The sequence below is a fragment of the Brienomyrus brachyistius genome, chromosome 6, assembly GCF_023856365.1.
Source record: "Brienomyrus brachyistius isolate T26 chromosome 6, BBRACH_0.4, whole genome shotgun sequence".
Taxonomy (NCBI): Eukaryota; Metazoa; Chordata; class Actinopteri; order Osteoglossiformes; family Mormyridae; genus Brienomyrus; species Brienomyrus brachyistius.
The window spans coordinates 4628586-4656531 of record NC_064538.1 but is presented as its reverse complement, the minus strand read 5'-3'; the positions used below and the strand labels follow the sequence as shown (position 1 = coordinate 4656531).

Here is a 27946-nt window from a genome sequence, read left to right as displayed (position 1 = left end):
CGAGAGCAAAGCCCTGAAGTTGAGCGAAGGGTGTTTTCACGAGTGTTTGCGTTGGCAGTGACGTAAGACGCTCTAAGCAACACTGGTCACGCCCCCGGCGGACGCTCGCTGTGGAGTGAGGGAAAGCCTCGCGCTGAAGAGGCAGGCGTCGGATTAAGCGAAACGTAAAATATTCACGGAAACAAACGAATTACAAATTTGGTCGGATGGACATCCAGGCACCACAGTGGATATACTGGAATCCTTTGTATTGGTTAGCCTGCACTGAGGTCGCCGGTTTTTCTCCTGAGTTTTTTTCGTTTTGCTAGGAGTAAGAGAATCGCCGGCTTCGAGGCTCTTCCATTCTGGGACTATCGAGTAGCTAACTAACCGGCTTGCGGATTTGCTGGCGCGAATAATTCCGGGCTAACGCCTACTGGAGCGGTTATTATAATACGCGTCGTTGTTCCCAATGTTTTGACACAGTTTTCAGCGACGAGAAGAGAAAAAAGCCGTGTAGTGTTACTGAGGTAATTAGCAGGCAAGCTAGCTTGGTCGCGCATCTTGCACTCTTTCCCCTTGGCTAGTTGCTTCGGTCGGTTGCGAAGATAAGGTACGGCATTGCACGGAACCGGGGGGAAAAGCCAGACAATTTAGGAAGCAAGTGAAAAGAGGTGGGGGTCTGAAAAAGAGAAGCCGGTGATAAATCACAAGCGCCTGCTGAACGGTGTGTGGGAGAAGTTTGCACACAACTGTTAAATTGTAGTTTTTTCCCTCTAGGTAGTGATACGGGTGCTAAAATTTATAAGCATATATTTTTTCAATAAACTTGTACTGGGAAGTTTTCTATGTCCTTTGAAACCGTTGCCAATATTTCAGTCGTCGCCGTTACTGCGGTTAGCCGACTGGCTATAGTCCCAAGGTTAGGGGTTTTGGCCTAGTTAACCAACTAATCCGCCTCGTAAAAATCCTGCATATTTTTTCGCAAATATATATATAAATATATTTTTACACACAGAGGTAAAGAGACTTAAGGTAGGCTTGGATATCTCTCTTCCCCAGCTTTTTAATACTATGACAACAGTTTGAAGTGATGCTTTAAGGAAATTGTGGTAAAACGGACTGTTGCTACATGTAAAAGTAAGAGAAACTAACTATAAAATTCTAAAGTTGTTTCCTGCGTCCCGATTTCGGATGCCGGTTCTTCCGATCGAAGGAAGCGCTCCTCTGCGTCAGTGACTGTACCTACCTGTCAGTTAGAAGACTAATTTTCCCAGTTTTAGTAGCTAACTAGCCGATGATAGCTAGCGAGCTAATCCAGTGTTGCCGTTGAATGTGGACTGATAAAGAATAGTTTTTCATTCTTTGCTTGGTTTCAAATATTTAAATACAGACTTTTATTCAGATAAAGGGGAAGAAACCATATAAAGGGGTAACCATGAGTATCGAGATACCGGCTGGGTTAACGGAGCTGCTACAAGGCTACACCGTGGAGGTGCTCCGCCAGAGGCCCCCGGATTTAGTGGAGTTCGCCGTTCAGTATTTCACTCGTCTCCGAGAAAGCAGGATCCAGGACGGCGCCGGCCCGGGCGTTGCTGTCAAGCAGGGCGGGAAGGGAGTGATGTTCGATGGGGAACCCATGCAGACAGAATCAAACGGGGATGATGGAGATGAAGATGACGACTCAGACTTCGAGCGTGAGTAATCGGCTAGGTGCAAGTCTGTGCGAGTGGTTACCCGCAATGCCTGCTGGGCCTGAGTCTACTGAAAATCGAAATGGGAACGTAGTGGGTGTTACCGTGTGGATTACTGGGATGTGTGTCAGACATCGTTTTGGAAGTGTAAGGGATTAATGTTTTATGAGAATTAAAATACCTGTAGTTATTTTACGTCCAATATGATTGCTTAGTGCGCGAATACTTGACGTCAGCACGCAGCCCATAATCGTGCAGTTGCATGCAACCTGTCTAAATTCCTGGCATACCTGTTGCCATGGCATTTACTAAGTAGGTAGCTATTCCTGCAAGCGCTTCTTATGTAAAATGACATATGGCTGTCAGGATTTATACGGCCCCTATTTATCTCGCAGTCTGTCTCAGAGGAGCCAATGTATGGAAGTACTGCAGAACTGTAAACTAAAATAATGAATGTTTCTTTTAAAAAGCGTAAAACCTTTCTTCGGCAGGATTTTAGAGTTTTAAGCTGTGTTGAAAGTTGCATCAGGTGTATTCGCAGTTTAACAGTTGTGCTTTAATTTATGCGGTAAAGTAATTTAAATATTTTATTGAGATATTTAAAAAATGGTTGGAATCCAGTTTAAAAAAAAAAATTACAATAGTTTTTTGTAATTTGTTTAAACTTGTTTAACTAACTAACTGGATATTTGCTAGAATGTTTGCAAGTTTTTTTGTACAGCAAGAGAAGCTTGATTGAAATAAAATTTGCAGGTCATTCAAGACTTAGGGTAAAAGTGAGGAATTGTATTTCAAATAAGTTCTGTCGACTTATCAGTGTGCTTAGCCTGGTATTAATTGGCTGTCTTATAATGCATGTTGCAAGGCAATGTGGAAGTTAGGCAAAGGATGAAACAAAGTTTTGAGGTTTTCACAAGAGGATGTTAGAATTCCAGATATGAGATCTATGTGTATTTGAAAAAACTTTGCCGTATGTGAATCAATCCTATGAAGGACTTACATGCCATCTAGTTTGACTCCTTTGTTCCCTATTCTGCCTGTGATAGATTACCGGTTCTCTGTAAAACTGTTCATCATAAGTAGTTGGAGAGTGGATGGATGGATAGATGTAGATTGTTCAGTCTTTATGTTTACATACACGACTAAGTCGAGCTAAGGTTATAGCCCTACTACACCATTTAATTGGACTACTGTCCTTGTCCCAGTATACATGCACGGGAGGGGAATCAATTTATTGACCAAAGTATGTTTGACTCTGCTGCAATAGGTGGCGATATGGCTCGCTTCAGCTTGTTAGTATTGGGATTTTTCTGGTTGACTTATTACATCGCAGAAGTAACACAATAAAATTAATAATAATGGATGCGAAGATAAATGAAGTGACACAAGCTTTATTTGCAATCTGGTGGGTAAAACATATAAGAAGATCAGGATAGCATAACAAGAAATAAAGTGTTTTTGTATATTTGATTTTGTTAATATTGGGGAATTTATTAAACAAAAAGAGTTCAGCATAAATTTCTCATGAACCTGTTTAGGATTGATTTAAACAGCAAATATGAAAATGATTATGATTGTCTCAGAGTGCATGCATCACGCATGCAAAAGCAGGGGCGGTTGTTTTTACCTGATTCATTAACAGATTTCGTATTTGACAAGGAGCCACACTGTGGGCATGATGGCGCACACAGGTTAATATAGTATGCAATGATTTCTATATTTGTGCTGCGCGTATAATAAGATAATCCCATATTTTACCAAATAGAGTTTTTGTGCATTGCATCCAGTTGTTCCTGGATACATCTTGTCAACCCAAATTTCCAGCAAACACTGCTGGAGTTGCAATGATATGAGATTGTCATGGTATGATAACTGTCTCTGGAAAATCACGGTTTTATAATATCATGGAATATGGTATTATTATTATCTTTATTATTATTATAACATTGACTCTTAAATACATGGGTTATGATTGAACAAATGTTTCATTATAGCTAAAATTTGAAACTATTCTTTAAATGGAATCGTGTAAAGTGTCCCTTTTGAAAATAAATTAAAGCTGTACGTCTCATAATCGACCATAGCAAATTAATGTAATATAACAATTTTAATTCCAGTGATTTGAAGGGTAAATATGCCTGCAACAAATGCAAAATACACCAAAACTCATATTTTAGTGCAGAGAGAACCAAAGTACACCAAAATACTATGGTACTGGTCAGTAGGAATTTCAACTGATGAAAATATAAATGAATATTGCAGATATGGAATATTTATGTAATAAATGGCAGGCGAGGTACAAATTGGGCGAGTGTTATGGATCGGGTAGTAACACTGTGGAAGGGACTTTGCATAAGATTTAAAAGAAACCCAAGCTTTTAGCTTGCACTACACTAACAGGAAGAGTATTCCATACTCTAACTACAAGACACCAATTGGAAAAATGACAGCACCTGTTGCTGATTCTGACAGGTAGTTCAGGAGTGCAGGAGATGCATGTGTGCAGATTCTCTGTTCGGTTGCATTTGTTGAATACCCGTAATATTTGTACCTGTTATAATAGCCAATATTCCAGCCTGTGGTATACTGGGAAATTGGTAAGGGGCCATGTGTGGTTCAGTGGGCTAAGCCTCTATACCTGTGATCAGATGGTTGCCGGTTCAAACCCAGCTTCGGCACGTCTGCGGATCCTTTAGGCCCTTAACCCTCAGCTCCCTGGGCACTGCGGTGGGTAGCTGCCCTTTGGAGCCAGCTTGCTCTCACTTACAGAGAGCGTTTTGGGGGAGGTGAAAAGAGAATTTCACCACCAGGATCAATAAAATATAATTTTTTTGTTATTTGTATTTTACGAGACACTTTATTTAACCAGTGAATTACAGGTTCTTTGCCTTTTTTGTTTGCTGGTTTTCTAGTCTTCTCTCACTAGTTAATTTTCTGTTTACATCAGGTTAAAACAGATTATCATTTTTGTTCTATGACTGGATCAGCACTCATGGGCAATGCTGACCTGATATTTCTGTTCCAGTTCTGAAAACCTACTAAAAACTCCTGAAAATTTGGGAGGTAAAGTAAGCAGGATCTGTGTGTGTAGGATAAATAAGGGATGATTCCTTTTATGGAATTGTTTCTGAGGAGAATAATAGGGGGGGGGGAAGGGTTGCCAACTAAACATTTTTCCAAGCTGTGTCTCCCAGATACTCCATATTTTCTGTCCCTCTACCCCTTTGACTGTTATGGGTAGCTTTGGAGGTAAGTTTGGAAGTACTACCAGCATATTACCCATTGTGCTCCCACCCTGCTTTTCAGCAGCTTCCTTTGCTGCTGAAAATATTTTGAGAAAGCCAATAGCTTCTTAGCTAGGTATGTGTCCCAGAAATAGTCTAATCACATAGGATTGCAATCATGAAGCCAATAGGTTCACATGTTTATAATGTAGATAGATCTGAAATGATTGTAATTTAAAGGGGTGTGAATCATCTTCCATAAGTTTGCCTGGAGGCTGCTGAAAACTGCTGCCATATTGAGGTTTATTTTTCTTGTTTTCTTCCTTTAAATCTATATGTACCAAGTAATTACTATGAGATGCTTCATAACTGCATGAAAGATAAAAGAATTAAGAGCAGAACTTATTTTTTACTTGTACCACAACACTGGAATTCTAGAATCTAAAGGGTGTTCATTAATTTTCTGTAACCGCACATGCAGTGCCTGCCAGCCCAATCATGATGGTAAATGCTTGCGCAATTATTATCTTGTATTCTAGCATTATTTAACAGAAACTATAAAAGCAATAGTTACAAATCTCTTGGACAACAGCAATGCTTCAGGCTGAGGACTAGGACCTGTGGTCAGTGATTAAATACCAAGTGATTCACTGATGTAATGCACTGGTACGCGTACTCCAGTGATACCTAGCGCCCCTGTTTCACCTGCCTATATGAGACAGAATGCAAGTTCAGGTTTTATTATCAGTTAACACTAGATGAGTCAGAACCACAGTCACTACACTTGGCATAGACGTTTGTAGATGCAGACAAATGTACAGATACAGGGTTTAGCAGCAGGCGATTTCTACTTAATTATTGTAGTAACTTGCACAAACTGCTCAAAACCCTTAATCTGTCAGCTGCTCTACTCTAGTATGAACCTGTAAGTCATTTTAAAGGTTTTAAGTGCTCTGATTGCATATTCATGTATTATTTTTTTAAAGCCTGTTAAACATGACTGTTCCCACTCTCCCACTGGTCTCTGCTCACAGGGCCTGAGCACACTTAGCCGACTAGTAAACATTTTTCCATGCTCTCTCTCCCAGACTTGTAAATCATGCTGGCCGTGGATTTCTTCCTGTAGCATAAAGGCAGAGCTTTTGTTTGAGCAACATGACCGTTATATTTTCCTATTCTTAGCAAACTCAAACAGTGCCTGCTACAGTACTAAATGCAGATAGTTTGCCATGGTAAGTGAAATGTGCTGATACAAATATCTAATTTAATGCTCGGTAAATTTCAGATGGGTATCGGCAGATAGTATGGCGTGTGTGTGAAGAACTATGATCTCAGTACTGCTTTGTCTGTTGGCACAACTTGCCGCAAGTATAAGAGAATCTGATTATGTTGTCGCTGTTAATTTTATGTGCACATTTAGATTCCCATAGTTATCGTTAAAAGTGTTCTTTTAAAATAAGGGTGAATTGTCAGTGTACCAATAGAGACTTGAGCATTTCCAAGTAAAAGCAAACTCTGATGGTACATAAGTTCTTGTAGCTGTCGTTTTCAGTTAATATTTTATTGTATAATTGATATTGAAATAATTTCTGATATCACAATATGATTGCATTATAATGAGCCAGATCTCATGTTCTCTACTGCCAAGTATGGTCTCCATTTGTGACATTCATAAGTAACAGAATTTTCAGTTTAGTTTTCAGGAGTTAAGCAAAAGCAAATGCTATTGTCAACTTATGGTTGTGATTTTTTCCCCCTTTCAATACACTGCTTATTCAAAAGGTGTGTTGTCGTTTATAGCTGTAGTAGTTTTCTACATATTTGTGTCTTTTGGCACAGCAGGCTATGCAATAATGGACAATTGGTTAATGAGCATTGTTTGTGCTTGAATGTTAAGGACAGGTAGAAGTGTAATTCTTAAATAGCTAAAGTGCTTCAGGTGAATACACATGCTCAGTCAAGGAGATGAGTGTTATTAGTTTTGCACTGCAAGTTTGATTTACCCCTTTTGTGCTGTTTTATGTGATATCAGTCCAGGGTATAATTTGTGGGTTTACCAGGAGTCCCAGAAGGTCTGCAGACAGTTCACTGTTTTCCAGTCAGATTTTTATTCCTCAAAATTGTACTTGAGTGGGCGATTTGCAGATTCTGGTGCCTCCTCGGTGTTTGTCATTGAGTGAGGCACAAATAGCACTGGGCTTGGGAATGGACAGAGAGACCTCTTGAGAAATTAAATAATGGAACGTCCCTAGAGTCTGATTTCATGCTACTCAGTTAATGGGCCCTGACAGCCCGGTCTCAGATGAGTAAGTAGCTGTAAGCTACACAGTTGGCATGGCCATAGTTTCTGTAGCGTGGAACAATCCAAACAGTATGCTAGCATGTTGTAGCTTCTGTTCACCTCAAACTGACCTGATGTGAACGGTCCTCTCAGCACACTTCCCCTTTTCTACCCCTTTAGCTCCCCCCCCAAGTCGATTCAACCGCAGAGTTTCAGGTGAGTTGAGTGTTTTCTCTTCTTTTTGTCATTGTTGTGGTTGGGATGTCAGAAAAGCATGCAATTTATTACATTTCCTCACTCATGCATGACTTATTAAATAAAAGCATCAAGTTTCTGATGGGGTTCATGCGGTGGGACAAATATTTCCTCCTTGATTATATCAGCTTGGATATCATGACAATAGCTGTATAACAAATCTGGCATTAAAATGGATGGTGTTTCGGTTGGTTGGTAAGAAAGACCAGTCTCTTTTAGCCTTTATTAAAATGTCATCAGAATGAAATGCGATCATTTCATGTCAAATCACATAGATGGTCCCAAGTGAAAAAATTAAGAAATGCTCCTATAACAAACTTATGGAGAAATCCCAAATCTTAAATTTTTATTGATTTTATGCATTTTGCCCACTTTTCGGTATAACTTCCAACATTCAATGATGAAAATGGCGGAAAATTCAAAGTGGCGCCCTCTTCAAGAGCAGCTCACTCAAACAGTATGCTAATTAAAGCACTCTGAATTTGATTCCTGCCAATAATGACATATTAGGCCACTTGTATGCAGTAACTGTATGTAGTACTGCTATAGGAGTGTAAGTAACTATGTAGTATCTGTGTTTTTATTGAATTTGCATGGCAACAAGAGCATTATGGCTTATTCTTTTAAAAAAATAAATATCTCCAAATGAAAGCTTAGCAACAACACCAATTACTTGTCAGATTATCTTGAGAATATATCATAAGAATGCATAGCAAAAATATGAAAATGATGGCTAACCGTCCACATAGTCAAATGAGGATATGAAAACAGGCACTTTTTGAAAATCTAGCGCATTTCAAACAATTACTTTGATGCTCCTACAACAATAATGCATATGGTTACTGCATACAAATAGCATAATATGTCAATTGACAGGAAAACAACGGCGTGATTTAGCAAACACTTTGAGTTAGAAGTTCTCAAATAGGGTGGTGTTTTGAATTTTTAGCCATTTTCAGAGTCATTTAGGAGGAAAAGTACATAAGATACTGCTGCTCTATTTACATTTTTGAATTCTACAATCACTTGGCCTTAGCCACGGAGTTTCAAAGCTTTACCTGCCATGTCAAAGGAGCTATGAATGCTGGAGGTTGGAATTTCAAAAGGCTGTCATTTCAAAACTTCACAGCAATTACAGATACAGACCTATTATTTGGGATTTCTTTAGCTTTGCACGCTTGAATTGTTTTTGCAGGGAGTCTGCAGCAGTGCAGGTATGGCACCTTAATCATGTACTTGAGTGTTGCCTTGCACTGACTGTCTGCCCCACAGTGTGTGCAGAAGCATTCAACCCCGACGATGATGAGGAGGACAGCGAACCCCGGGTGGTGCACCCCAAGACGGACGAACAGCGCTGCAGACTGCAGGAGTCTTGCAGAGACATCCTCCTGTTCAAGACTCTCGACCAGGTATGTGCGCACACACGCGTGTCGGCATGGCTGCACGCACAGAACGCCGAACGCCCTGGCTGCTATTCAGAATCCATCTAGCCTTTTCCTGCTCTCCTTCCTTTCTCCACACCCATCCATTGTAGTTTGAGTAAAGTGGCTTAAAATACACATTTGCATGGCAGAACTCTTTCCATCTGGGATTTCTTTTTCTGAGTCCTAAAGCTGGAAGTTCTCTTTCCTGTAGGAGCAGCTCTCTGAAGTATTGGATGCCATGTTTGAGCTTCATGTCCAGCCACAGGAACATGTTATTGATCAGGGAGATGATGGAGACAACTTTTATGTTGTTGAGAGGTGTGTGATTTTCATGCTAAGACTTCGTCCCCTCTTCTTAGTAGCAATTTAACGTGTTCTTTTATGTACGATTAGCGTTTACTTCCAGTTATTGTTGGATTTTGCAGTAACGTGAACATTGCAGGGATTTCTGTGAATCGGTGTAGTCATTGACATGGGCGAGCCTCTCAGATGTTGGTGACACTGATACAATGATACAGCTGTTTCTATAAATACTTTGCATCTCACTTACAGCACATTTTCAGTGAGTTATTTTTTTCTTCCCTCTACTGTTTACCTATTGACTTGTTTTCCAGTCTCGAAATCACAGCCCCTTCCCTGTTTGTGCTGTTTAAATTTCCTGTGTATCTCCTAAGGTTTTTCAGTGAAAACGTTACTTTGCCGCATGGACATTGTGATAATGCCCTTGTAAAGGAACTTATCACTGTTTGCTGTGGCCTTGTGATGAATTTGTTTTTTCCCTTCACAGCGTTGACATACCATTTTGTGTACTCTACCCGGACTTCCTTTTATGCCATTCTTCATGTGTCTCTCTCTTTTCCCAGAGGAGTGTATGACATTATGGTACAAAAAGATGGGGTCAGCTGCTGTGTTGGAAAGTATGACAACAAGGGCAGTTTTGGGGAGTTGGCCCTCATGTACAACACCCCCCGTGCGGCCACCATCATAGCCACATCAGAAGGGGCATTGTGGGGCCTGGTAAGACCCAAACCTGCATGCCATGACTGACACACTTTTCTGTCAAGTGGGCTTACCTTTTCCTACAGTGCCATCTGCTGGCACTAAACCATGCACTGTCTATATATACTGTGTGGGATTTTAGAGCTTTTGCCTGTAAATACAAAAAAACAGGCTGAATTTTACATTGATGCTCCCATTATAGTAGCGCTATACAGCTGAGGAGAATGCTTGGCTCTGAGGTGGTACAAACCCATGTTTACCCCAGGATCGAGCCACATTTCGCAGACTGATTGTGAAGAACAACGCCAAAAAGAGGAGGATGTATGAGGCCTTCATAGAGTCTGTTCCACTCTTAAAATCTCTCGAGGTATGTGAGTGTATATTTATTGAGCAATGCAAGATGGCCAATTTGTCCATCTCTGCCATATACTTGCCGAAAGATTTTTGCCGACAACGCACCAAATGACAGATTCTTTGTGTGATAACTAGGTGTGAATGTGCACATTTTCATTACAGGTAAGTTTACTTGTAACTTTTTAAATTGTGCATTAGTGAGCAATAGAATAATTCCACAATATTAATACAGACATTTAACACATTCGTGGTAGAGAATATAGGCAGTTTATGGAACTTCATTTTAATAAAATGTGAAATTCCCTCCCTCATATTATTGCTATTGTACTCTAGCCCAAATTGTGCATTGATAATCAGGAGAAAGGAAATGGCATATCAGACATGGTACTGCTTAAATGTAGCCCCAAGAATTATTAGTTTAACTAATGACTGGTGGTGAAAGAACATGAGCTGTGTGCAATACAACCAGCAGCTGAATATTATGTCTGTTTGTATAAATAGTACTGTGAACTTGATCTGATCCTGCCACAGAAGATGTGCAGTTGAAGTTTTGATCGCTGTAGTTCTTATGTGGTTTGTACTTGGTTCCTAAGATTGACCTAGTTATCTGTCCCAGTTACGCTTGGCCTTTTCTCTTTATTCCCCATGGTTTTGGTCAGGTGGCCGAGAGGATGAAAATCGTTGACGTCTTGGGAATGAAATCATTCCGGGACGGAGAGAAGATCATCCAACAGGTAAAAAAAATATTCCGGTTGTGTTTCTCTGTCATTCTGGAACGGTTGTGTACTCTGATTATTTTGCTCAGTACAGCAGTGTGTGACACCACAAAGGTGATCAGCAAGTTTGAAGCTTTATTGAGTCATATAGCTGTCTTGTATTATCTGCGTCAGTTGTAAGTCACGTTCGACAAAGGCGTCAGCTAAGCAAGTGATTCCAAATGTAATGTAAATTAACCACTTTACAAAAGGCAACTGTGCCCTTATGATTATGAAATAATCATCAGGCCTGAAGAATATTCAATGAGGGCAAGTTTGATTCAATCTTGGCTCAAAGTCATCATGAATATAATTTACACATTTTCTTCCAACGTAGAATCACATTTAAAATGTATATTTTGTCGACTTTTCCATCAGTGTTTGGTGTTTAAAATGATCAGTGTTGTGTATTAATTAGTAAGTAGTGTATGAAATAATTTTCCAAATGGTAATTTAACAGTTATTACTGTAGCGACATTACTTCACCAGGAATTGGTACTCTAGGTGAATATGGTCTCACAAGACAGTGATTTGTGGCACGGCCCCTTTCCCTCGACAGGGGGAAAAGGCTGATTGTTTCTACATCGTGGAATCTGGGGATGTAAAGATCATGATGAAGAGTAAAGTAAGTGAGAAGTCTCCCTGCTCATATGGGCTGGGATCTTAATGATTTCACTGGTTTGCATGGGTTGTGATGATACACTGTGCATCATATATAATTATATGCATACAGCATACATGTTACGGGAACTTGTATTTTCCCTGGTTCCCTTTCCCCCACCACGACTCATCCAGACCAAGGCAGACCTGCAGGACAATGTAGAGGTGGAGATCACTCGCTGCACTAGTGGCCAGTATTTTGGAGAGCTGGCTTTGGTAACAAACAAGCCCCGTGCTGCCTCTGCCTATGCCGTGGGGGAGGTCAAGTGCCTGGGTGAGTGTGTCTCATATCTGAGTTGCAAATGTGTACATTTGTCCCCCTCTTGTAGTTCATCTGCGGGCATTTGAAATATTCATCAGTCGTGTACTTTTAACCTGAAGCTTGCTGTTATAAAATATCCACATCGTCGATATGGAAAAATGGGTAAAAGTGGATTTAAGTCTGAGCAATCATAATTTTTGTTTTGCGATTGAATCTGCCCTTTTCCCTTCTTTCTAGTAATAGATGTGCAGGCATTCGAGCGGCTGCTGGGCTCCTGTAAAGAAATCATGAAGAGGAACATCACTCACTATGAGGAGCAGCTGGTGGCTCTGTTTGGCTCCAGCATGGACCTGAGGGACTGAAGGCTCCAATACGTGCCTTACACTCCAGCTTTTTCTCTCTCTTACACACACACGCACACACACAGATACACACACACACAATGCCATATACAAGTTCATTCTGGGGCAACAGTCTGGGGGAATCCCCTCTCCATTTTGTGTAGTACACACTCCAATGCATTGATCTCATTTTTAGGCATTTCTGGTTTCTTTCACAGTCCGACTCATGTTTGTTGATTGATTCATATGACATCTGACATGACACTGTTTCCAGTTGGATCTCTTGGTGCAACCAAAATTAGTAAAGCTGAGTGAAAGTGAGTGAATTAAAGTGTTGAAGACATGATGTGGTACATGCTTGGATCTACTTTTTTCTCAAGGTGTATATCTGCTGGAAGCCCAGTAAACCTTTAACCCCAAAGGTAACAGGCTGTCTATTCCATAAGTCTGTCCTGTCTTGGGATATGGGGATAAAGGGGAGGTGTGGCCAGGTGTTATGAGCATTAAAAATGTGCAAGTATTGGCACTCTTGCCCTCTTCGGGTTTTGGTTTGTTGCAGAGTCTATATGTAAGCCAAGCAATGCAGGTTTACCAAAGGGCACGTATCTGGTACTGCTTCAGCTTTCACCAAGGGATCATGTCTACACTCACAGAAACTCAGGCAGGGCAAACGCAAAACCTCAGCCAAGGACACACATGCTGGTGATCAGAAAAAGTGTTTTCCTGATGCTCGACTTTTTTTAAAACCCCATCAGCAACAGGTGAATTGTGAGATATTGGGATGCAATATTTAATAGCATTGGAGCTCTATTTTGAAACTCTACTGCCAGTGGTTGTGGCATTTTGTTTTTCCGATGGTAGAGAACAGGTGACACACAATTGTCAAGCAAGAACACAGCACCTCAGCCAAGGACACAGAAAGGACACGCACACATGGTTACACTCTTGCAAAAGCAGTGGACCCTCAAAAGGAGAATTAGCATATTTATAAAGTAAAATGAACTTAATTGCAAGAAAAAAAGTTTTAGAAATCTTTTATGGAGATAAAAACAAGCTTTGATAAAATATTTAAATAAAAATGTACTTTACTCAGTTGGGGTCCTTCATTATTGCTCTCCTGCTGTTCTTCATGCAGTTTGTGTTGGTGATTTATTGCAGAGATCGGGTGTTCCGGGTTGGGTTAAAAGTTGTATTGTGTTTCGTTTCGACCAATTCAGAAAACAGCCACTGCTATGTTAAGCAAATCTATGTTGCATCTTTTGGCTTTGATTCCTCTAAGTTGTCTTGGGGAGGGGGCAGGAGTGGGAAATAAAGAATACGTTTTGTTAAGACGCGGTGTCTGCGTAGTTGGTGTTTCCTTGAGGTCCTTCAGTGACAATTTTATTATATGATTTTACTGACCTTCCCTTCATGGAAACAAGAATCTGAAGCTGTCTGGGCTCGGTTTATGGTCTGCCTCTCAGTAAGTTGCTCATATTGCTACAGTGCATCCATTTTGAATTTCATTTATTAAAACCAGTCTAGATCCAATTACTCTACTATACATTTGATTCTATCAACCTGGCTATGTAAATTGATTCTATATGAATTCTTTAAGTATGTATTTTAAGGGTATTTATTTCTATTGAAAATGTTGCACAGTGTAAGCTAAGGGCCTGTTCCTTAGTTTAGTTATGATTACCCAGTGCTGTCTAGTGATAAACTAGCTCTTTTTTTTACACTTTTACCTTTTTATTTCTGAGATTTTTCACTACGCTTACATTTTGTTTTGATTTTGTAAATAAATGATTATGGAACACAAGGCACATAGACCTCCAAATGATTAGTCAGATTAAAAAAAAAAAAACTAACCAGTAGACTCTCATCATACCCCTTGGACACTGTTATGCTATTCTCATAGGTCCCTGCAAACACCGAAAAAAGTGGGAAAAAAATGCATTTTAAAAGCTTATACTTAAAAGTTCAGCTTGTATAACCAAGTTGTTTTATTAAATTATTAATGTATATTTAACTCGATAGCCATTTGTTTTATGGATAATAACCACGTGATGAGGTTGACCCTCTCCTTACCCCGCGTATACGCAGGCGTACCACAGGGGTTAAAATTATGTCATTTCCGCTACCGGCGAATTAAAGATCGTTTGATTTGTTTGGCGCGGAGCTTTGTTCGCTGGCTGTGATCAGTAATAAACGCTGCGTAGCGTTTACTCCAAACATCGTTATCATTGTAGCTCCATTGTTCTCTATGCAACCCCGTCTGCTGCTGCGGTGGCACGAGTGTATCCTCCTTCTAAGCTCATTCTTGCCGTTTCATCAAGTTTGATCTTTGCAGCTTTTTGGAGACATCTCTCAATATGGTATCGGAGGTATCGATTCTGTGTTGGCACCTTTAGTTAAGCCGCTCAATTTGGCTTAATCGCCTTTTCGCTTCGTTCTATGATATTTTAAGGTATATTTTGTGTGTGTGTCCCTGAAGAGCAGTGTTTTGCCCTATTGGTTTTTTTTAGTTTTTGTATTTCTTTAAAATTGTAATACAAAATAACGCCAAATGTAGCAGACAGGGCTCCCCTCCCCCACGATTATGATTTCACGTTTCTTCAAGCCCACAAATCAGCCTAAACATCAGTTCCCTGCATTCAGTCAAAATGAGTCCACAGACAAAAACACCGAAATCAGAGTGCAGATGTGGAAAAAAGACCGATTTTATTTAAATTTACAAAAAAGGCTTCGTTGTATTTTCAACATGATCATCATGACATGAAAATGGATCTGCTGTCTACATAAGACTGTGCAAGGCCACTGCCCTTCTCTGTTCTGGAGGGTGCACTTTCCGGTACATTTTTTGCATTTACTAATCATACCTCTAGAATGATTCATGACAGCATAAGAAATCTAGAGACTGTCTGACATCTCCAGATGAGGTGATGGAATTTTAACACGATAGGTCACATCCTCAAAACACCCGTCAGGGACAGTGATGCTGTGACAGTAAAAGATCTGAGAAACTTTTGAGCAATTGCAGTTGATTAGATATGATCATCATTATGACCAGTATAGAGATGATCCAGACGGACAGGCCCCACACCAGGTTAATCACAAAGTTTACAGAATCACTCCAGGATGTGGAAGAAAGTAAATGAATTAAGAGAACGTAAAAAGCAATTCGATGGGCTAACTATCAACCGCTGCCTAACAAGGCTATGTTGTAACCCCAAACACCTGCAATTGCTACCATTTTGCTAGCTAACACCCTAAACATTTTTTTTACCCCAAACATCTGTTCATCCATCATCTTCACATATGCACCATATTACCCTAATCTGATTAAAACCCCTTGTTCTCCAGGTGATATTTAGAGAACGACTTCGTCGCTGACACTCTATGGTTTCTCTTTGCAAAAATCCAACTTTCTCAGGCATGAGGCGTCGGAGCTGAAATCAGACAAGCATTGGCTGCTTCCGTCAGTTTGTCCGATAACCTGAAAAGAAACGGAGAGAAACTCTTCACTCTCTCTTCTCTGGACATATAGGTCAGTTCAGTCAGGATGGCAATAATGACACAATGTATTTGATTTTAAACAAGGGGTTATTTTCCAATGAAACTACAAATAAGGTTAACAAGGTTAAAAGGATCCCAACTTGGGTGTCTTCAGGTGACTTTTAGTATCTTTATGTATATCACACAGCTGTTTAATTCCTGAGTCTCCGGTGTTATTGTCACTCAGCTATCCAGCTCTCTCGGGTGTGAGGGGTTTGGCCTCAGCGCTGAAGCCAGAGAAGCACAGCCCGTATCTGTGAACAAAGAATGCATGGCAGGTGAGAGCGCAAATGCTACAGGCAAGTCAAAGCTCCACCCCAGCACAGTATCACTTACAGGATCAGTTGTTGCCCTGCCCTCTCTGTCGTTTCCCTGTTTAGCCAGCAGGTGTCGCTAAGTGTAAAAAGTTAATCTTGACCTATTTCTTATAGTCACATTTTTGGACAGTGGAAGGAAATCAGAAGATCCACCAGAAATCCACACACACACACACAAAGGGTAAACATGCAAAATGCACAAGGCAGCAGTGTGTGGCTACAGCGATACCCACAAATTGGCAATGTGCTGCCGTCAAGTTGCTAGGCTTAATAATAATAATAGACACTTTATTGATCCCCGTAGGGAAATTGTTTTTACGCTTCCCACAACTTGCTCTTTTTTTAAGAGGAAGTTGTCTGCGAAGGGCTGCAACTTGTAGCAGCACCCAGGGAGCTGGGGGTTAAGGGTCTTGCTCAAGGCCGGGTTTGAACCTCCGACCTTCTGATTATAGGCACACAGGCTTAGCATGTCCTCACGTCTTTTTATAAGGGTACTATTGAGAGCATCCTGACCAGCAGCATCTCAGTAATGCCTCTGACCAGAAGTCCCTTCTTAGAGTAGTGAGGACATCAGAGAAAATGATCAGGACCCCCCCCCCCCCCTTCCATCTATTCACGAGATACACCTACCTCACTGCCTCAGCAAGGCGGGCAGGATTGTCAGGGATCCATCACATCCAGCCTACAGACTGTTCAACATGCTACCATCCGGTAAACACTACCGCAGTATGGGATGTAAGACCACAGTATGGGATGTACAGTAAGACTGCATAACTGAGCAAGAGCTTCTTCCCACAGGCCATTAGACTTCTAAACTCACTTTCATAAATGCACTACATATTCATATTACGAACATTTTCATAACACACTAAAACATGTTTTCATATTTACTATACTCTGCTCCTATTAGCTATTTTGCTTGTGGAAAAATGTTTTTCTGCTTATCACTCGTTCACCTTACCTCACTAGTGCTACTAAGTCTCTTTCTACATTATATCTAAGTAATCTGCACTTACACTCTGTGCTATAATACGGCAACTGTGAGACACTGTGCAATATTTAACTCTGTGCAATATTTTGAATCGGTGCAAATTTTAACTTTGAGCACCATTTACTCTGCGCAGGATTTACCCCTGTCCTGAATAGTAGTCTCCGTGTAGTTCTGTATTGTGTGTAGCCTGTAGTATTTTGTTTTGTTTTGCACATTGAGCCAGGAGAAACGCAATTTCGTTCTACTATGCACCCTCGAATTGTATGGTCCGAATGACAGTAAAGTTTACTTTACTTTGCTTCTTTCACATGCTCTCTGAAACTAACGACTGCAAGTATGTAAACAGATATTGATCCATGCCATGTTTTTCTCCTCTCGCTTCAACTCCAGTCCAGTTTTCTCGAGATCCGTGCCACAGTGTTCACCTGTGCACATTCACCTCCCAGCTTTACAGGATTGTATCTAATATTCTGCATTACTATTTTATATAATTAGACAGTGTTTCAGTTATAACTGCTAGCCTGTGATTATGCAATCATTTTCTTGTTATAGCACCTGCTAGTTCAGTGATTGGCATGTTGCAGACTAAGCATCACTGGTTGTTTGAGTGTGTGATATATGAGACTGTTTTCACTTTTGTTCCTGGACTTTTGCCTGTATTTGGTCCTTTTTTGCCTGCTGGATTTGGATGTTAACCTCTTTTTGGATAATGGACTTTTTTGTTTTTTGACTTGTTTTTCCTCCTTCTGAATTGTGATTTCTTGTGAATGGCTTCATAAGAAGCCATTGATTCATCGTCTGACCACAATGAATTATTGCTAGTCCCTATTAAACTTGTCCACCCTGACTCCATAGTGAGGTTTGCTGTTGAGCCCGATCTTTGTTGTGCATGGTCCTATGGTTATGACCTTTGCCAGGATGGACCCAGCAGACCTCAGCCACCTTAAATTTTGCCTTGGAGATAAGAAACCTGCTTGGAAGACAGGAGTCCAGATTGGATTCTACTGAGCAGTCCATGGAATTTTTGCCTCCAGTCTGATGTAATTCGCCACACAAATTCAGTGATTTCAGATGGTCCAAAATCCTCTGGTCGTTGTCTCAGTGCCAAATGTTATGGCACTGCCTCCCTCCTGCCTCCGCTTGGAATGTATTCAAGAGAACCCAATGCCTACTTCTCCTTTCTCTCCCAGTGCTCACTATGAGTTGATGAAATACTGATTCCTCTCTTCCGCCAGAGATGAGGAAGGCGCATGATGGGTCCAAGCATGGAAGAGAAACTGCCTGTGATCTGTTACTTCTTCAGCAGGGCCATCGGTCAGTCTCTGATTTCGCCATGACATCCAGACGCTCTGTCTCCAGTTACTGGGATGTGGAGGGATTGTTTAACACTCTCGTTCACGGCTGAAGACAAAGGATGAACTGGCCACCTGGGAGTTGCACATGTGACCGTTCTGCCTGCCACACCCAGATCAGTGTTTGATGGAGAGCTAATGCAGATGGGTTAAACTCACCCTCCACCCGAGAGATAGATGTGGATCTCCTCACATTCCTGCCTGTATTGTGGACAGCCTGGACATTTTGTGTCTTACTGTCCATTAAAGGGAATGGTCACCAGGGACAAGGGGAGCATTGGAGAGCATGACCTCACCAACATGCCGAACCCTTCTGTCACCCACCCAGGCCAAAAGCTCTCCATTTACTCATCAGTTCGAGGGCGGATGGAAAGCTTCATGGACTCTGGGCTGATTTCAGAATGGGGAGGGGAATCCCCACAGCCCCCCTTCTGTCTGTGGCTCGAGCTCTCGGTGGACAGGAACTGGCCCAGACCAGTTCAGCAGCATTACAGTCTCTGTGAGTGTGCTTTTGTTTGGTGATTGCCAGCAGAAGACATTGTTTTATACAATTGACTCCCTCAAGGTGCCTGTAGCTTTGGGACACCTTTGATTCTGACACAATAACTCAGGCATGGAGCTGGAGTAAATAGGAATGGAGGTGGCTGGTGGCAGGAGGAAAACATGGTCTGGATCACGGACAAGCTGGGATAGAATTCATTTGGGTGAAGGTGTACTGGGGCTCAGCCCAGTATCCAGCACTTGAGAAATAGCCATAAATCACAGATGACAATATCTTGGATTCGCTTTGACATCATCGAGTACGTCAACTAATCGAGGCAGGCCTAATGAGATGTATATAAAAGATAATTTGCAATTCTGTTCATTTCTGTCACTTTTCCTGTTAAACTATATTTGAAATAATCATAATGTAACGTTATTAATTGGTACTTGATTATATAACTGTCACGGGCGACCGCGGGCAGAGCGGAGGTATGCGGCGATCGTGCGGGTAAACAGGCAAGCACGAAGCCGGAAGGCAGGATACGGGGCAAAACGGGAGTTTAATTTGGAAGTCCAGGAAACGGGGATACAGGACGGCAACAGACATCAATGACAGACAACGGGTTAGTACAAATTAGGAACTTAAATACATGGAACAAGGCAGCAGGAAACAAGACACGACTGGGCACGATCAGGAAATCACACGTGGGTAATTAGGGGGCGTGGCACACACGAGGAGCGGACGGGCCGGGCGTCACAATAACAACTGATTTCATGCAGTATAATGGGACTTTTTTTTTCTTTCACAGATGTATTTAATTCTTCTTCTTCTGTGTGTTAATTATAACCCCTGTTCTGCATGCGGCCAGGCTGAATATAAAATCGGTGATGAATGCTGTCCTATGTGTCTCCCCGGTAAGTCACATTATACCATAGTGGCCACAAGTCTGTTCTTATTGCTTAGAAATGTCAGAGGAATCTGGCAGAATAACCAGTATCTCTTATTTTCAGGAAATCGTGTCTACAGACATTGTACAGCGTCCACCAACACTTCATGTGTTCCATGCCCAGATTCTACATTTAATGCCCAGCCCAATGGTCTTGAACAGTGCAGCCCCAGTACAGTCTGTGTTAAAGGTAACATTTCAGTTCAGTTCAGCTACCCATCATATTAACTCATTCATGCAGTATAATACATTCATTTTTGTCTTGGGTGTTCATATTAGTTCTGGTTACTTTTCTCTTCGCTCCACAGTCCTTGGTGTGAAAACAGTGACAGCATGTACACCCACTTCAGATACAGTGTGTGGGGTCCTGGAAGGGCACTATTGTATTAATCCTTATAAGGGAGGATGCAGGGCAGCCAATAAACACACAGTCTGCAAACCTGGACAGTTCATCCAACAGCCTGGTTTGTGGGGATTTCTGATACTCATAATGTATGTTTTAATGAGTAAACCCAGATAGTACCTTTGCCTTCGTGAAATAAGTTAATGATTTAAAATTTGTTTCCCTTTCAGGAACAGAATACACTGATACCGTCTGTGAGGACTGCAGTGATAATTCATACTCTGATGGCTCCTTTACCGCCTGTAAACCACACACAGAGTGAGTTCTTCATAATGCTAGTCAGTCCATGATCAGGATTTTTATTTATGAAGGAAAGATTATTTTCATGTGAGTTTGTATTACATTTTGTCACAATAGTTTCTCATATCATACATGCTTATTTTTACAGCTGTGAATCCAGAGGACTTGTCACAGTTAAAGCAGGAGACCAAGCAGCTGATTCTGAATGTGGAGAGAAAAGTTTTGATATTGAAGTATCAGTTGGAATAGTAGCAACAGCAGTAGTAGCAGCAATAATAGTAACAATATACAAATTATATAAAAAGAAATATAGAATATAGAAAATATTCCCTTGTACGAATATTACATATTCTTGTACATAAGTGCATGCAAGTGTTTATAAACATGATTTTTATTCAGTATGTTGAAAAAAATCCATTGTCATTGGTCATAATCTGAAATACTAAACAATGAAGAAGTGAATTTGAATGACACAAAGCTGTACTGTGATTTTTTTCATAAAATTATTATTGTGAGGTATTTAGTTAAGTGTGTGTGTGTGTGTGTGTGTAGATTATGTTTATATTACATTGTGGGGACCAAATGTCCATTTTTCTGATCCCCACAAAGATCTGTGAATGTAATCAAAGGATACCAAGAAAGTCTCCCCCATAGAAATGAATGAAGAGTCCCCACAAAGATATAATTACAAACCTGTGTGTGTATTAAAATATCTTTTTAATATTTTTACTGAAAAATTGATGACTTTAGGAAAGTAACAGAAGGTTATTTTATGTATAAGCTGATTGATTTCCATCCCACTGAGGTTAGTGTAAAATGAGCTTCCATAAAATAATGACTATGGAAGCTATTACACATATAATGGTTGAATTCTGCAGAGATTGCTAGTTCACATTGTTCTAGTGCTAACAACTGATTGTATTTTCCTCAGGTATAGGATGATAATGTGAAATAAACCCACAGAGGAGCCGCCTGATCCTTCTGGATGTTTCCCCTCCCCATTCTCAGTACTGAATTCCTCAGTAACTGCACTGCAGTAAAAATTACCCTTGATTTTTCATCACAGGAGTGTAACGTCTGTAGCGCCTCCTGGCTTTCAGACACCAGTGTGGATATTCTTTGCATTTCGAAAAAAAGCAAATCAGCTGCAGACCTTCTTACTGCTGCTTAGTCCATGTCTTTGTGGTCTTTACAGAAAGTCCTGCTTATCTGACTTTTAACTCTTGGGTGATTTATTTGATTTTGTATTATTTTATTTTAAATAAACCTGGCTCCTCATTTCCCTGGAGCCCCGTAATTGGCTCCTACTGAGCTTTGCCACATTACAGGTCAACTCCGGCAAAGTGATGAATATTTCACATAGCTGGCATCAGATTCTGTGACCTGATTGTGACTTCTGAAAAGCAACAACACATCATTCATTTTCAAGAAAAAAAGCGTGTTGTGTTCGTCTTTACACTTTTTCCACACACTTCAGACAATTGTTTTCACATTATATCGAGTATTCCTAATTGTATCAGTAAGTGCAGCGCACTACAGTAAACAGTATGGTGCATCAGAAAGTCTGCTGCATCCGCCTATTTAGTAACAGCGGTCAAAGTAGGCTATACGAAAGTAGTACAGCGTTTAAGTATCAGGAAGTAAGACAATGAAACAATAGAGCAGTTTTAAAACATTTATTTGAAATATGCCTTTATATACACTGCAAAACATGCAAAGTTTACATAAGATAATTCAATAAAATAGAAGCGAACAAACGTGGACATTCGTTATGTGTTTTGCAGCTCAGAAGTACTCTCTCTCGTAAACACCTATAAATTTGCGAATGTTGATTTTAAAATTACATGCAGTTCTTTGCTGCCATAACTCCTGAGACAACACTAAGTAATACAAATAAAGATCACGGAATAACAAACCTAAGCGATGAAGCCTTGAAAAACTTAAAATAATTACGCTACAATAAATGAATCGAGGGCTCATGCTCGTGAACCTGACGTTCTTTCGTAACGACATATGAAACATCGCCGCGAGTTTTACGCGGTATTACGGTATTACAGCTGTAAAGCGAAACCGAAACATTTACAGTCACAACATGACTTCTGCCTTCCAAAGTCCTACGTGAGTATAGAAAAATAAGAAAAAATTATTCTAGTAGTCGTAAAGAAGTACTCGTAATATATTGTAACGCCGCGGAGCATGTGGGGAAAATGTAAATAGCCTTTATTTGTGTTCTGATTATTCGTTGTTCCCGATTGCCGTGTGTGATCTTGAATGTGTCCTGGGTGAACAGCGTTCGGTCGTTACCTGATTATCTTTCGCTTTCATCTCTCCCTTTCTGTTGCTGCCACCGCGGTGTCTTCGTTTGAGTAAAGTAGTAGAATTTCAGTTTACCAGTGTAATATTGCCGTTAGGATTATCGAAGTCGTTTTGTCGGACATGTTGGGCTTCCGCTTTGCAAGTGGGACATAAGACTCCAACGTCGGGTAGGACACTCCTTTAGCTTCATGCTTTAAGGTTTCATTTCGACATAAAATGTTTACGACGTTGTTCTGTTATAATCTACCGATTTCAATGTTTCATTGCCAAAGGAAATTACGAATATTTGTGTATTTATTCGACTATTTATTTATTTCTCGTTCTGTCTGAATCTCTAACCTTTGTAAGTATCTGTTACGCCCACTGAACATCGTCCCGGCTTCTCCGTGATCTAGGCTTCGTTTTTCTGCTCTCACTAGTCATTCCAGTCCAGTTTTCCCTTGATCCATGCCACAGTTTCCAGTTTCCACCAGTGTATGTTCACTAGCCAGCTCCACAGGCTTGTTCATTGCTCTGCATTAGATTCATATAATTAGCCAATGTTTCAATGGTAATGAAGACCGGATTGGGAAGTACTGTGCTCTGGTATTGAGCCCAACCTTTGCTGTCCCTGGCCCTAAGAGTATGAGCCAGAATTATGCAGCAGATCTCAGCCACCTTAAATTTGGAATGGAATCACGGATGAGCAGGAATGGAGTTCATTGGGGTGAAGGCTGAAGGTGTAACAACAGATGTAAGATAAATATGAAAATATCCGTCGCTGTATTTAAATGTATTCCCTGTTTTCACCTAGGATGGCACCTTGTTGATGTAAGAGATTGGGAAGGAGGTCTGCAATGCTGTGTGATGGAAAGTGAATCCCAGATATTGTCATCTGTGATTTATGGTTATTTCTCAAGTGCTGGATGTCAGATTCACCCAGAGGATGTCCACAACATGTTTATTCTGCTTCAGGTTGTAACATTTATTTAATGCTTTGTAGCTGTTTCTAGACTTTGTGTTGTCTGTTCATACTTCTACATTTCTGTCCTTTCTCTATAATCAGGAAGTGCAGAGAATCAGGCAGATCAGACAGGGAACATCCCAGGGCACAGAAGGACTTGTCAGCTCTATAGATTCACTTAGCGTGTCTTGCTGTTTTGGTAAAACATTATGAACCTGTTAAGCCATGAAGATCAGAATGGATTGACCAGTTAAAGCAGAAACTGGTTTGTTGAGACTGAGTACTCATGTACATTTGATTGCCCTCATTTTAACCATTAATATATTCAGACTATCAGCACTGCGGTGAATGCTTTTGGTTGTTGATCATCTGACTGTAGTTACTTTAATATCCCACCTGGGTATGAGATATATAATGAGTGTATAAAAGATAATTAATAATGTTATTAATGAGCCACGGTTCTCATTAAACTGTATTTGAAATATTTCTGTCTGTCTAGGTCACTCCGATTTAACGGTTTGCTTGGGTCACATAAGAAGCATATATACTGTCATGCTATTAGTCACAGCCCATGTATGTTTAATGAAAATCACGTGACTTGATTAATTGTAGCTTGGTTAGATAACTAATTTCATACAGTCTAATGCAGGGGTGGGCAATCTCATCCAAAAGGGGATGTTATCTGTGTGGGTTTTTGCTGCAATTCCCTAATTAGATTATTAATTAGAGGACTGACTGGCTGAAGAGTCCTCACACCTGGGTTTGAACAGCTGACCTAAAGGTTATCCCAAAAACCTGCATACACACCGGCCCTTTGCATATAAGATTGCCCACCCCTGGACTAATGGGATTTTTTTCCTTTCAGACATATTTAGTTCTTCTTCTTCTGTGTGTTAATTATGACCCCTGTTCTGCATGCGGCCAGGCTGAATATAAAATCGGTGATGAATGCTGTCCTATGTGCTCCCCTGGTAAGTCACATTATACCATAGTGCCCACAAATCTGTTCTCATTGCTTAGAAACGTCAAAGGAATCTGGCAGAATAACCAGCATCTCTTCTGTTTCCAGGAAGTTGTGTCTACAGACATTGTACAGCATCGACCTTCACTTCATGTGCTCCATGCATAGATTCTACATTCAGTGACGAGCCCAATGGTCTTGACCAATGTAGTCCATGTACAGTCTGTGTTAAAGGTAACATTTCAGTTCAGTTCAGCTACCCATCATATTCACTCATTCTTACACTATAATATATTCACTTCTGTCTTGGGTGTTTTTGAGTTACATTTGGTTGCTCTTTTGTCTTCTACATAGTCCATGGCTTGAAAACAGTGACAGCATGTACACCCTCTACAGATACAGTGTGTGGGGCCCTGGAAGGGCACTATTGTATTAATCCTTATAAGGGAGGATGCAGGGCAGCCAATAAACACACAGCCTGCAAACCTGGACAGTTCATCCAACAGCCTGGTTTGTGGGGATTTCTGATACTCATAATGTATGTTTTAATGAGTAAACCCAGATATTAACTTTGCCTTCTTGAAATAAGTTGATGGTTTTAAATTTGTTTCCCTTTCAGGAACAGAATACACTGATACCGTGTGTGAGGACTGCAGTGATAATTCATACTCTGATGGCTCCTTTACCGCCTGTAAACCACACACAGAGTAAGTTTCATAATTTCAGTCAGTCAATGATCAGGATTTTCATTTATGAAGGAAAGATCATTTTTCTGTGAATTTGTATTACATGTGGTCACAATAGTTTCTCATATCATACATGCTCATTTTTACAGCTGTGCATCCAGAGGACTTGTCACAGTTAAAGCAGGAGACCAAGCAACTGATTCTGAATGTGGAAACAAAAGTATTACTGCAGTGATATTTATGATGGTTTTACCTTTAGTAGTAGTAATAATAATAATAGCAGTTACAGCAGTAAGATGCAAAAGAAGAAAATCCCTGAACATGGTAAGAATATTACATACTTAAGTGCATATGAGGGTTTATAAAAATGTTTTTTTATTGGGTATGAACAAAAGAAGTAATTTCAAAAACTAAAGTTCGCAGTAATCTGAAGTACTAAATGCAGAATGAATAAGTAAACTTCAATGACACCAAGCTGTACTATGATCATTTTTTAAATTAACGTATCTTTTAGGAATCTGAGAGCAGAATAAGGTGTTAAATTTCTGTTTTGCGCATATTTTTTTCTGAAAATTTCATGTAATATTTTCAACCAGCTTTTTAGACCAGACTATATTAATAATATTCTAATATTTTGACAGGATCCACCCCCAGAAGGTGAAAGTATGGTACCAAATACAACTAAAGTAAGTCAGTGTATTAGTAATAACTTTAGGAAAGTAACAGAAGGTGCTTTTATGTAGAAGCTGATTGATTTCCACCCCCTGGGTTCAGTGTAAAACGGGCTTCCATAAGACAGTGACTGTGGATCCCACATTTATGTCCAGGTCTGTGTTACACGTGTATTTGCTGAATTCTGCAGAGGTTAGTAGTTCACGTTGCTCTTGTGCTAACAGGCAGCTTGTTTCTTCCTCAGGTAGAAGATGACGATGTGACATAAATCCACAGAGGATCCGGCCTGAATGTTTCACCTGCCCCTGCTCAGGATTGACTTGCAGCCCTCCTGAATAATTTGAACCATAAAAATTTTCAGTGTGGCTGTCAAAGATATTTTGGTGGGACATTAATAATCCATCCCTCTTCTGTAACACTCATGTACACAGAATCACACACTGTGAGCCCTTTGAAACGGCCAAAAGCATCCAGTGCAGATTTGGCTAGAATCTGCAAACTTCAGCATACAGACCTGGGGACAGGAATTATATCTACAACCCGAGCTGGACCGGCTGTCTGGTACTTCAGCCATTTTCCTGATGGCCTGATGGCTGTTGTGCTAACTGAACTATAAATTGGGTTTCAATTTATTACTACTTTAAAACTATTACTACTATTAAAACTTCTGTTTGTTTCTAATGTGAGATTATATATATATATATATATATATATATATATATATATATATATATATATATATATATATATATATATATATATATATATATATATATGTATGTAAGTAAATGAATGAAGTCATGATTTTTGTTATAATATAACTCTATGCAGGGGGTGGCATGGTGGTGCAGTGGTTAGCACTGTTGCCTCACACCTCTGGGACCCGGGTTCGAGTCTCCGCCTGGGTCACATGTGTGTGGAGTTTGCATGTTCTCCCCATGTCGTCGTGGGGTTTCCTCCGGGTACTCCGGTTTCCCCCCACAGTCCAAAAACATGCTGAGGCTAATTGGAGTTGCTAAATTGCCCGTAGGTGTGCATGTGTGAGTGAATGGTGTGTGAGTGTGCCCTGCGATGGGCTGGCCCCCCATCCTGGGTTGTTCTCTGCCTCGTGCCCATTGTTTCCCCCCGCGACCCAGTAGGATAAGCGGTTTGGAAAATGGATGGATGGATGGATAACTCTATGCATTTCAACAGGGGTTCATGTTAAACAGGCCATTTGTTGCCTGTTTGAGATGGTTACTTTAAACTTCAGATGTAAAAGTCAGATACCTAAATGCCTGATGCCTGATACCTAAATGTACAATTTATTTCAGTAAGTTGAATAACTGAAATTCCCCTGTGTGTAACTTATGTACAGGTAATTTAAAAAAAAAAAAAAACTTTGTTGTTTTTGTCACGATCAACCCGGAAGTGGGCGAACGCACTGGCAGAGTGAGCGTGCAAAGAGCAGGCAGGCAAGCGGGATACGGGGAAAACGGGAGTTTATTACGGAGACGGGAACGGGCAAGACGGAACACGGGGAAAAGACGCTCACCAACATCAATGACAGACAAGGAAAACTGGGGAGACCAGGACCTAAATGCACAAGACTGATTGAAAGCAAACGGACACATTCTGTCACGATCGGGTACGAGCGAAGCGGCGATCGTGCGGGTCGGCAGGCAAGCAGGAAGCAGGAATGCAGTATACGGGGCAAAACGGGAGTTTAATTGGGAAGCCAGGGACCGGGAAACAGCAAACGAGTACAAACATCATACGACATCATCTGTCACGGAAAGCGTTCGGCGAAGCGGGCAGAGCGGCGATCGTGCGGAAGGAGCAGGCAGGCAAGCGGAAATCGGGGCAAAGTACGGGGTTTAATTGGGGACAC

General features: G+C 40.7%; 4 protein-coding genes and 1 long non-coding RNA gene across 6 annotated transcripts in view; 4 read left to right on the top strand and 1 right to left on the bottom strand.

The window, feature by feature from the left end:
• The first annotated feature begins 46 nt into the window (after nt 1-46).
• prkar2aa (protein kinase, cAMP-dependent, regulatory, type II, alpha A) lies at nt 47-13557 on the top strand. Its single transcript, XM_049017859.1, has 10 exons — nt 47-1676; nt 7359-7394; nt 8706-8842; nt 9069-9175; nt 9721-9874; nt 10122-10223; nt 10870-10944; nt 11525-11590; nt 11761-11899; nt 12125-13557. The coding sequence occupies exons 1-10, from the start codon at nt 1418-1420 to the stop codon at nt 12247-12249; spliced, it is 1200 nt and encodes a 399-aa protein (XP_048873816.1). The 5' UTR covers nt 47-1417; the 3' UTR covers nt 12250-13557.
• Nucleotides 13558-13660: 103 nt separating this feature from the next.
• On the top strand, nt 13661-20975 carry LOC125745242 (tumor necrosis factor receptor superfamily member 14-like). The gene is made up of 6 exons (XM_049017892.1): nt 13661-13690; nt 19718-19823; nt 19920-20045; nt 20164-20319; nt 20429-20516; nt 20647-20975. The coding sequence occupies exons 1-6, from the start codon at nt 13676-13678 to the stop codon at nt 20816-20818; spliced, it is 663 nt and encodes a 220-aa protein (XP_048873849.1). The 5' UTR covers nt 13661-13675; the 3' UTR covers nt 20819-20975.
• LOC125745247 (uncharacterized) overlaps nt 15597-27946 on the bottom strand; it is a 62305-nt gene continuing 49955 nt past the window's right edge. Inside the window, exons 2-4 of one of the 2 annotated variants that reach the window (XR_007398612.1) lie at nt 22803-23413; nt 15867-16019; nt 15597-15706 (exon numbers count right to left, since the gene is read on the bottom strand). This is a non-coding gene — a long non-coding RNA (uncharacterized LOC125745247). Of the gene's footprint in view, nt 15707-15866; nt 16020-21032; nt 21616-22802; nt 23414-27946 lie in introns of those variants that run through there. The other variant, XR_007398611.1, reaches the window with a different exon arrangement.
• LOC125745233 (tumor necrosis factor receptor superfamily member 14-like) overlaps nt 22527-27946 on the top strand; it is a 58901-nt gene continuing 53481 nt past the window's right edge. Inside the window, exon 1 of the mRNA XM_049017868.1 lies at nt 22527-22616. The gene's annotated coding sequence lies outside the window, so the exon portion shown is untranslated. The remainder of the gene's footprint in view (nt 22617-27946) is intronic.
• LOC125745231 (tumor necrosis factor receptor superfamily member 14-like) overlaps nt 23440-27946 on the top strand; it is a 31187-nt gene continuing 26680 nt past the window's right edge. The window contains exons 1-3 of the mRNA XM_049017863.1: nt 23440-23526; nt 23608-23768; nt 24623-24728. Coding sequence (XP_048873820.1) covers nt 23484-23526; nt 23608-23768; nt 24623-24728 — 310 coding nt within the window. The 5' untranslated portion in view covers nt 23440-23483. The remainder of the gene's footprint in view (nt 23527-23607; nt 23769-24622; nt 24729-27946) is intronic.

Coding starts and splice junctions, on each gene's coding strand:
- prkar2aa (XM_049017859.1), top strand. CDS start 1,418: ATGAGTATCGAGATACCGGCTGGGTTAACGGAGCTGCTACAAGGCTAC. Junction 1,677..7,358: donor TGACGACTCAGACTTCGAGC/GTGAGTAATCGG, acceptor CTACCCCTTTAG/CTCCCCCCCCAAGTCGATTC. Junction 9,176..9,720: donor AACTTTTATGTTGTTGAGAG/GTGTGTGATTTT, acceptor CTCTTTTCCCAG/AGGAGTGTATGACATTATGG.
- LOC125745242 (XM_049017892.1), top strand. Junction 19,824..19,919: donor CTGTCCTATGTGTCTCCCCG/GTAAGTCACATT, acceptor TCTTATTTTCAG/GAAATCGTGTCTACAGACAT. Junction 20,517..20,646: donor GCCTGTAAACCACACACAGA/GTGAGTTCTTCA, acceptor TTATTTTTACAG/CTGTGAATCCAGAGGACTTG.